This window comes from Eleutherodactylus coqui, chromosome 2 (assembly GCF_035609145.1).
Source record: "Eleutherodactylus coqui strain aEleCoq1 chromosome 2, aEleCoq1.hap1, whole genome shotgun sequence".
Classification (NCBI taxonomy): domain Eukaryota; kingdom Metazoa; phylum Chordata; class Amphibia; order Anura; family Eleutherodactylidae; genus Eleutherodactylus; species Eleutherodactylus coqui.
Genome location: NC_089838.1, coordinates 116,374,541 through 116,384,876, shown reverse-complemented (window position 1 = coordinate 116,384,876; position 10,336 = coordinate 116,374,541). Strand labels below are relative to the sequence as shown.

The 10,336-nt window shown below is 40.8% G+C and overlaps 2 protein-coding genes across 5 annotated transcripts in view; one reads left to right on the top strand and one right to left on the bottom strand.

Annotated features, from left to right (window-relative positions):
• Window positions 1–1,986: 1,986 nt before the first annotated feature.
• Window positions 1,987–6,927, top strand: PMCH (pro-melanin concentrating hormone). Its single transcript, XM_066591421.1, has 3 exons — window positions 1,987–2,217; window positions 2,627–2,831; window positions 6,725–6,927. Exons 1-3 carry the CDS (start codon window positions 1,987–1,989, stop codon window positions 6,772–6,774), a joined length of 486 nt encoding a protein of 161 aa, XP_066447518.1. The 3' UTR covers window positions 6,775–6,927.
• PARPBP (PARP1 binding protein) overlaps window positions 6,870–10,336 on the bottom strand; it is a 57,952-nt gene continuing 54,485 nt past the window's right edge. For all 4 annotated transcript variants that reach the window (XM_066591416.1, XM_066591418.1, XM_066591415.1 and 1 more), the window contains 2 exons: window positions 8,338–8,506; window positions 6,870–7,363 (listed from right to left, as the gene is read on the bottom strand). In XM_066591416.1, coding sequence (XP_066447513.1) covers window positions 7,077–7,363; window positions 8,338–8,506 — 456 coding nt within the window. In that variant the 3' untranslated portion in view covers window positions 6,870–7,076. The remainder of the gene's footprint in view (window positions 7,364–8,337; window positions 8,507–10,336) is intronic.

The window sequence follows — 10,336 nt, the reverse complement described above, 5'->3', positions numbered from 1 at the left end:
AATGTAGGACTAGAAGAAGGGGAAGAGGCTGCACAATGTTCCTTTCATCCATCACTAACTTTAGCTCTTCTATGTGGATGGGGGAACCATCTTGCGGACACACTTAGGCCTGACTCCGAGGAATGTGAGTCATCACATGGCGTTGGCCCCTTTTGTCGTCTTGGTGTCTAAGCTGGGCGAGTGGCCAGAGGTTGCACAACGTGTTTTAGAGATGCTTGCCTTCCCCACTGCCAGTGTGATATCAGAAAGGGTGTTCAGCACAGCTGGGGGTGTGAGTACTGATAGACAATATAGATCACCTGACATTTATAAAAAATAAACCAGGCATGGATTTCACCTGACTTCTGCACCCCCATGGCAGATTCCACTGATCAGTTGGCACGTTGGCAATTTTCACTCCCATTTGACTGAGCATAGATTTATATTAAAGACCACACTGTGTCGTCAAGGTGCTGTACCTGCTGCTCTCCTTCTCCTGATTCCACCATGTTTCTTCCTCCTACTTACCCCCAAATAAAAAATGGCAATATAGAAATATGGAGCTACAGCTTTCATGTTTCTGCGTGGAGCACACTCTGCCCTCAGGGTGCTGTTGAAACTGTGGCAGCTCTCCTCCTGCTCCATCTCAGAAAATTTACTAAAGCACAAGAAACAGCTGTAGCGCTATAATTTTCCTTGGATAAGGACCATGCTTGGCTATTCTGTTCACCTAGTAGAACTTGTCCTTTGCAAACCTTTATGAGATTGCTTTTAAAACAAGCAGAATACCTGTTGTCTTGCTAAATTTTTGGTAGCTCTACAGCGGTTTCTTGGAGTAGGCCCATGTGTGAGTATTGTGTTCACCTTGCAGAATTTCTTTTTGTAAAACTTATGACATTGCTTTTAAAACAAACAGCCCACCTGCTGTCTTGCATAGTTAAATTTTTGGTAGCTCTACAACCGTTTTTTAAAGTAGGCTCATGCTGGCCATATGTATATACATAGTTATAGCAATTGTGCAAAATTTTTAAACTGGCAAATTTGGTGGTAAAGCAATACTTTCAGTACATGACCATAATAACTGCCTTACCCAACCCGTGGCTCGTCATACTGTTATTCAAGAATTCCACCTGCGCTGAACTCCGTTTTGTAATCTGACCATGTTTCTGCCTGCTCCTCTAGTACCACGCTACGGTTAACCTAGCAAGTTTGTGTCTGTAGCCACAACACTATGCCTGAGGAAGGACCCTGAGAGGTTGGAAAGCTCACTATAACATCATGTATTTTTGTTAGCCATTAAAAGGTATCATATCTACAAGATTACTAGGTTTCTCTTGCCGAGAACAATCCCACCTAGCCACAGCACCGAGATGGCTTCAAGGAAAATGGTCTGGGGTCCATGCAGTGAAGACCAGATCCTGATTGGGGGAGTAAAAAAGTGTAGTAGAAGAGTTATCAGTTCAGTGTGTCAGATATTTTTTTAAAGATCTACTTCAGGCTTCTAGATTGATAATATAACTTTGGCACATGTAGAAACATGTGACCTTGTGAACACAATTTCTTTTACTTTATCGGAACTGTGCATTTTTCATATAGCTTTTTCCTGCTGTTAGCCCCTTTTCCAGACAAGGAGTCTAATCAGACTGATCTAGCGAATGATACATACAAAGTAAAAAAAAAAACACGCAACAAGGTATGACTTTACTAATCCGATTGTGAAATATCTTTTCACTGAATAGATAGCACCCTGCTGTTAGGAAGCTCTTTTTGAATTGGCAATGCACTTTGATGGATTAAGATGGAAATCAATTATTTGAGTGCTTTTGCCAGCCATTCAGTAACATAATAGATTGACCAAAAGTAGTCCTTTAAAAAAAAAATCATTAAGACAAGTCTTTTATTCAAATGCTAATTACAATGTTGAGTATATATAAAAAGCAAGAACCCTTGCTACATCATTATCAGAAAGATATTTTTTTTTACATCTGTCACAGACCTTGCAAAAGAATGGTAAGAATGATTAGCTTAGGCTATCCACTCATAATATCTTTATCCATTCTATCCCAAGGCTTCCTGTTTTCCTTGTCAAAATCTATTCGAAAAGCAGAGAATGACGTCTTACTAGATACAATTGCTCTAAGGAAAGCATTAAGGAATGGAGACACGATATACAAATCCTCCACTAACCCGCAGGACCAATACCCTATGGATGAAGGAGAGGTGGAACGAAGCATAAAGGTAAACAAACAGTATATATTTCATTTACTGTAATGGAATAGGATAGCGTACATGAGGCATAACAGTCAAGAGTATTGTGTTTCCCCGAAAATAAGACAGTGTCTTATATTAATTTTTGTTCGAAAAGGTTTAACTTTTTTATATGTATAGCTGCCTGGACACTATTTAAATTGTCTTTTTTTTTAATTAACTGTTTATTTCAAGCATCCTCAAAAAGCCTGAAAAATCATTTTGCATCCTCAAAAATTCTGGAAAATCATGCTATGTCTTAATTTCAGGGAAACAGGGTATTGCTTTAATACCACAAGATGTAAAGCTAGGTTTATCTTGCCTGGTCCTTTACAGATTTCTACTAACATTTTTCTATTACTCCATGTCAACTAATTTAACAAAACTTGTCCATCTGCAGAGCGCAGGATCCGAAAACACTTACTTCAGCCCTCATGTTCTCCCATTAAATGTTGGTGGTAAAGAAATTCCATTTTCAACACTTAAAAGCTTATCCAAAACTTCCGAGTATGGAGATGAGAATGTTGAACTAACACATGAAAGAAGAGATATTGGGGAAGAAGAAAATGCAGCAAAGTTTCCAATCGGGAGAAGAGATTTTGATAGTAAGTATTAAATGGTCAATGTACTTTCCACAAACTTTGCATAAATAAATAGTACAAGTGAATATAAACTTTGCAATATATATTGTATTAGAGGAAAATTCTTCCTTCTCCACTTATCAGGCTCCTTTACTCCTCTGCCCCTAAACGGTTTACTCAAAGTGAGTTTAGTGATGAATCATCTTGAGAGGCAAGGTAGACTGTAAGCCTACTGAGCAATCAGATGCCTAAAGAAGTCTATGGACAGGGGAAGAGCAAGCAAGAGTAGTGTAAGAGAGAAGCAGAGACACACAGACAGACATGCTGCTGCAGCTAATAGGGAGTGTGTTACGGTCTTTCTCCTGTTAGAATCATAGATACACTTCTCAATACTTCTCCATAATGACTCCCAGGCTGCTTATGTATGTAACAGAGTAATAGGGAAGCAGGATCTTCTCTTTCTTCAACGTACTCTTAATGTCACAGCAGCTAGCCTCCCCACTCCAGCTCAGTGAGCACCGAGAAATAGAGATTGAGCCTGCAGACGGCAAAACCACTTTAAAAAAAACAAAAAAAAAACTGCAGGATAAAATTTATATAATGATCAGAAACAGTGCTATTCCTTATTTACACACACAGCGCATTTTATTTTGAACAATCCTCGGAAACAACTAGTGCTGCATGTTTTAAATCAAGTATTTTTTTATTTTAAAATCATAAATTTGGACTAAAAAAAAAAAAAAAAAAAAGACACCTTTGAAGAGACGCGGTCACCAGGGTTATGTTGTCTGAATCACAGGCATCATGAAGTTGAGTCAGGCACATACAGTGAAGTCTTGCGTTTTATTGTGAAACTCTTCTTGTAAAGGGCTTTGGTTTCAGGCTCTCCCACCCAGATTGCCTAGACTTTCTGGTCTTTCCCTTCAAAACAAACAGGGGGAGACCTATCAGTCTAAGCAATCTGGGCATAAAGAGGCCGTTGCACACAAAAAAAATTCTGCAACTATAGTACACTGTTACTGAATGGGGTTTACTAACCCTATTCACTAATAGCAAAAAAAAATGCCAGTGTGGATTTGAGTCATGTTCTGGATTCTCAAATCCGTAGCATTCTCTTTCTGAAAAATTGACAATGGATTTTAATTTATTTTAGTATAAGGAGTGAAATCGCACAAATAAATTGTCAAAAACACATGCAAGTTCTCATTGTAGATTTTTTTCAACTGTGTGTGAATGTAGCCCCAGCACCGTTCTGAGCAGATTTTTGAAATGCAGCAAATGTAGGCTACCCGTAGTTTGGGCAGCATGAATGTTGAGACAGGTTCTCTTTAACAGATCTTATCAATGATTTTGTAATATAGAGTTCTACAATTTTTAAAAAATATCCTGTGTTATAAATCCTCATGGTTCTCAAAACTTCTGCTTGCAGTCACTGACTAGAAACCATTATTCACGTTGAGGATTAAAATCTGTGCTGTCTTGTAATGTTCACACACATTAAAGGGTTATTATAGCTATACTGCAGTTACACAGTAGGAGTTTGCAGAAATATTTCACATGTGGCCCTAGTGTGCAACATGACTCAAACACAGGCAAAGCTGTGCTTTTTTTTTGTATGCGGTTCACTTTGAAAGGATATTTGATATTTTAGCCTTATTCTGCAGGTCAGTATGACTGCTGCAATGCCAAATATATATATATATATATATATATATATATATATATATATATATAAAAATTGAATGTAGGTCTGTATGTCTGTCTGTGTGTCTGTCTGTCTGTCACCATTACTACACCATTCATCACCATGAAACTTTGGGAAGTTGTTGAGCACACTCCCGGGAAGATTATAGGCATAGTACAAATATTCTATGATAAATGGCGCGTGCACGAGCGTCGTCGACGGTTATGACCCCCCACGTAGATCGTTTGATTTCCATCATTGCCTCTAATTCTCTCACTTCCCGATGTCGTAGAAACATGACATTTGGCACGAGCATTGACTAGGTCATAAATAGGACAAGGTAATGGGTCCCAACTCGATTATTCAATTCTATGCGCAAAAGAATTAGCGTCCAAATTTTACATACGGAATCTAATTCTCTCACTTCCCAATGTCATAGAAACTTGAAATTTGGCACGGGCATTGATTATGTCATATATAGGAAAAGCTAATGGGTCCCAACTTGATTATTCAATTCTAAGCGCAAAAGAATTAGCATCCAAATTTTACATACGGAATCTAATTCTCTCACTTCCCGATGTCATCTATATATATATAAAAATGAATGTATGTCTGTCTGTCCTTTATGCATTACTACACCATTCATCTAATCACCGTGAAACTTTGGGAAGTTGTTGAGTACACTCCTGGGAAGATTACTGGCATAGTACACCTATCCTACAATAGGTGGCATGCGTGCGAGCATCGTCGACAGTTATGCCCCCAGACAAAGATCGTTTGATTTCCATCTCAAGCACGAAAGCAAAAGGCATTACGAGCAAGCATGTTCAACTACAAAATTATGCATCCGCCGAACGTTTCGCAAGACAATTGCTGGATATTGAGAATGCTGAGGTAAAATGAAAGCTGTGCTGTGATTGGTTGCTATTTCTTATACTGCTGAGGTAATATGTAAGCTGTGCTGTGATTAGTTGCTATATATTATACTGCTGAGGCAACATGAAAGCTGTGCTGTGATTGGTTGCTACTTCTTATACTACTGAGGTTACATGAAAGCTGTGCTGTGATTGGTTGCTATATATTATACCGCTGGGGTAAAATGAAAGTTGCGCTGTTATTGGTTGTTATTTCTCTTACTGCTGAGGTAACATGAAAGCTGCGCTGTGATTGGTTGTTATATATTATACTGCTGAGGTAACATGAAAGCTGCGCTGTGATTGGTTGTTATATATTATACTGCTGAGGTAACATGAAAGCTGCGCTGTGATTGGTTGTTATATATTATACTGCTGAGGTAACATGAAAGCTCCACTGTGATTGGGTGTTATATATTATAAAGCTGAGGTAACATGTAAGCTGCGCTGCAATTGGTTGTTATATATTATACCACTGAGGTAACATGAAAGCTGTGTGGTGATTGGTTGTTATCTAGATATATAAAAACGAATGTATGTATGTCTGTCTTCGCAGCAACGTGCGACGGGTAAGCTAGGATCACATATTCTTGAGTCAAATAAATATACCATTAATTTATTTTTGTTAAAGATCACTTTTAGGGCGCATTCGGACGACCGTATATCGGCCGCGTATTCACGCCGGCCGATATACAGCGTCCCTCTTTGCAGGGGGAGGAGGCTGGAAGAGACAAGAGACAGGAGCAGTGCACTGAGCTCCCGCCCCCTCTCCACCCCCCTGCACTATTTTCAATAAGGAGAGTCGGGACGGGGCGGAGCTAATTCCCGGAACTTAACCCCGCCTCCTCTCATTGCAAATAGTGCAGAGAGACAGAGAGAAGGCAAAGAGGGGGCGGGAGCTCAGAGCACTGCTCCCGGCTCTTCCAGCCTCCTCCCCTTGCTGAGAAAGACGCCGTATATCAGCCGGAGTGACTACCGGGCCGATATACGGTCGTCCGAATGCGCCCTAAAAGTGATCTTTAACAAAAATAAATTAATCGTATATTTATTTGACTCAAGAATATGTGATCCCATCGTTTCAATCCCTATTGATCGGGGAGGGTGGGGATTCAGCAATTCACAGTTTCAACTGGAGTGTCGCTCACTCTCAATGCCTGCTTCAGTATTTATCCCACATGGAGGTGGCCTTTTCAAGAATAGTCCCTGTGTTCTTGGTATCGTGGGATCTGACTGCAGGAATCCGATATTTTTGACACGCTATATCATACCTTGTCTGTAAAGAAAGAAAATGAAACCACTGAGTAATCTGTTATTTCTAGTGCTCCGATGTATGCTGGGAAGAGTCTATCGACCGTGCTGGCAGATCTGACATACTGAAGATTTCTCAAGTGGAGGTCACCTGAATAATTCCGAGTGCCTGTGAAACAAAAAACGCAAGTCTGCGGGAACGTCAGAAACAAAAAATAATTTTGCATAGTTTATTAATGTAAATAAAAGAAAAAACTCTGCAATGTCAACATGTTGTCCGTTTACTAAAATCAAATAAAATACAAAAATCTAAAAAAATTAAACAACGCAAATAAATAACAATGACCAACATTGGCTTATGTACTGACAATGCCAAAAGGAAATTCTGTACAAATTCTAGAACTTGGAATGATTAAACTGAAATCATACACGGAAAAAGCTTGTAAGCTTAGCTTGACCAACTATCTGTTTTACGGCTGCAGATTTACTGCTACTTCTAGCCGTGGTTGCCTTTTCCTTTGGTTTAGTTGATGGCAAGGTCTTCTTTGGTGGGGGTTCATTCTCAAGCATAGATGGATTTTCACTATTGCCCGACTGCTTTCGTTTTGTACTTTTTCGTATGGGGTCCTTTATAGACTTTGCTTTCCCAACTTGGACGTCTCCATTTGCTGAACGTATGCGTAATGCATTTTTCCCTTTTGACGCATCACCTAAAATAAAACAAAGTCTTTTAAAAACAGCGAAGCTTTTCACTTGTCATATTAAAAGGGTTTCCCAGGACTTTACTATTGACGACCTATCCTCGGTTGATCAGTAGGAGTCGGGAGCTCAGGATCCCAGCCAATGGCCAGTTCACCGGGACAGTTGTCACTGCGCCCAGAGCTGGAAGTAGACAGCTTGTCTATAGAGCAGTAGCCCAGGATGGTATTGCCAATGCAGGTCCTATTGACTTGAAACCAGCTCGCTGCACTACAGACAGAGCTGTCAGTTTACGACTCTGTTCAATCGAGTCTTGATGACCTATCCCGAGGTCATCAATTGTAAAGTCTAGGAAAACTCCTTTAAACATATAAACTTTCCTGTCCCATTTTTAACAATAAAGAAAAGAAAAGAACAGAAGCTTTACCACTCAATGTTTGAAGCAAAGTGCTCTAGAAAAACCCCCATTCCAAAACCTCAATATGGATGCAGGATTTCCAGCTACTACGTATAAATATATTCAAGAAAATGCATGCTATAGACGTTATCCCTTTCCAATCCACTGTCTGACATCTAAAGACCTCATGATTTAAGGCTGTACAGCTCCGATGTTGGAAGACGTCCATCGGGGTTCTCTTACTGTATATTGCCAGCCTCTCTGCTGTTGGGGCCTATCGAACGTGTCAACTTATGCAGTACTGGCTTTAGCCAGCATATAAGCGTGGTTGTATAATGGCAGAAAAAGAGTAAGACCCCTAGGAAAACCAGGATACAAATTGGATTGGAAAGGGTTAACAACGATATCTGCTGAACACCAAAGTTATTTTAGCAACTACTGTTTAAACTAAACTGTGTGGAAAACTGCCTTAATGACATCACATGTGAAATACTAAGGAAATCCTGAAAATCTAACCCGTTGAGGGGGGGGGGGTGTAAAAACTATAAAAACACAAGGACAGTGGGTTACGGCTACATAAGCAATTACCGGTTGGTGCATCATCATCATCATAGCAGATCACTGGAACAATCTTTGGTGCTGGGTGAATACAGGTTGGAACCTGACTCATACTAGGGAAGGCAGATGGTTTGCTTTGGGTTACAGCTTCATCTTTATATGTGCAGGAAAACTGAGATCTAATTAGGTTTTGCTTCAGCTGAAAGAAAATAAAAATTTGTAAAGTAAACATTATACCTGACCAATTTAACACTATAAGGCTACTTTGAGATTTGCATTGGGAGGCCCCATTTGAGATCTGGCACAGAAGTCTAGACCGAGTAGCACAGCATGCTGCTCTGTTTTGGCCAGGAAAAGTTTTGTCTGACATTTTTGTCCGAAGTCTCGAATCCAGTATTTTCCTTGTTTTGCTTCATTTATACTGACAAACAATTGAAATAAACAGGAGGTTTGGATGCAGGTCTGAATGTACCTTTAATTACATAATGCAAAAAAACAGGACTACAATTCTAATGGTCACAGGGTTATAAAAGCAGCTAATATACTACTACTAGAGATGAGCAAGTATACTCGCTGAGGCTAACTACTCGAGCGAGTAGTGCCTTAGTCGAGTATCTGCCCGCTTGTCTCTAAAGATTCGGGTGCCGGCAGCTGGCGGGGAGCGGCGGGGGAGAGCGGGGAGGAACGGAGGGGAGATCTCTCTCTCCCTCTCTCCCCCGTGCTCACCGCCGCAACTCACCTGTCACCCGCGCCGGCAGCTGAATCTTTAGACACGAGCGGGCAGGTACTGGAATAAGGCAATACTCGTTCGAGTAGTTTGCCTAAGCGAGTATGCTCGCTCATCTCTAACTACTACTTTTAAAAATTGCCATCAAGGCTTAAAGGGTGGCTATTACCCAGCCCTGAACCATTTCTTAAGACTGAATAATATCCCAAATAAGAAAAATTTAACTATTTAAGAGCGGAAAAAGGGCAAAAAACACATAAAAAACACTCCATACCCATGTGAATTTATAGACCTTCCTATGGAATCGGCCAAGCACTTCCAGGCTGTATTCTCCCACCAGCCCCCACAGCACAAGACAGCCTCTTGAGTGAACACAAAAGGCCACATTATGAATAAGAGAGAGAGTGACACGTCCTGCTTTAATAAAGCAGTAAACTCGATCAAGAAATGCTTAAAGGCTCATTGCCACAACTTTATGCGGAAACCGCTGCGGCGCCCAGCAGCGGTTTACGGTTCTTTAGGATGCCGGCAGAGCTGGCTACAGCCTACTATAGAAAATACATTGAGAAATAGAGCATGCTGCAATCTTTTTCTCAAGCGTATCTAGACGCAGTGTTTACCCACTAACGTGAATGGATCAATGAAAATCTAGTTCCTTTAATACGCGCACGATGTATGCAGTGAAAATACGCCAGTGTGAGTGAACCTTAAGGGGTATTTAGGAGAGTAACATTTTTCCCATCCCTACTGGCCTGTCACACTCTGGAGGTCTCCTCTGCGCATTACAGCCACTTCCATGCAGTGCAGCCGCCTGTCCGATACATACCGAGCACCATCTTGAGAGTGAGCTCTTTACATTCACATATATCCAATCATGTATGAGCACAGCATTAGCTAGAGGCTGCGCCATTTTACTTGCTTGGGGTGACAATTTAACCCCATCCCGACACGATGCACACCAGGTGTCTTTGTATAGAGCAGGCTCGGCAGCCGAGCCTGCGCTATACACTGCGGGTGTCAGCTGTTTTTGACAGATGACACCTGCTGGCAAAGGCTACAATCAGAGTTCACACTAATCACAGCTCTTAACCCTTTAAATGCCGCCATCAGTTCTGACAGTGGCATATAAAATGCCCTGATCGGCATTCGGGGGCTTCTGAAGGGCCCCCTCCTAAATGATTGCATACGGCTTAACACAGAATAATGCTGATCATCATCAGTAACTGTGACAGGAGTGTGTGTGTCCATCTAGACAGTTTCTGTGGTAGGATTCATGCAACGACATCACTTAGACTGAAAAAC

Bases quoted from the DNA above. Each gene is read 5' to 3' on its own strand.
- PMCH (XM_066591421.1), top strand. From the start codon at position 1,987: ATGGTAAGAATGATTAGCTTAGGCTATCCACTCATAATATCTTTATCC. The intron at 2,218-2,626 runs GTAAACAAACAG...GTCCATCTGCAG, and splicing joins AGGTGGAACGAAGCATAAAG to AGCGCAGGATCCGAAAACAC. The intron at 2,832-6,724 runs GTAAGTATTAAA...TGTTATTTCTAG, and splicing joins CGGGAGAAGAGATTTTGATA to TGCTCCGATGTATGCTGGGA.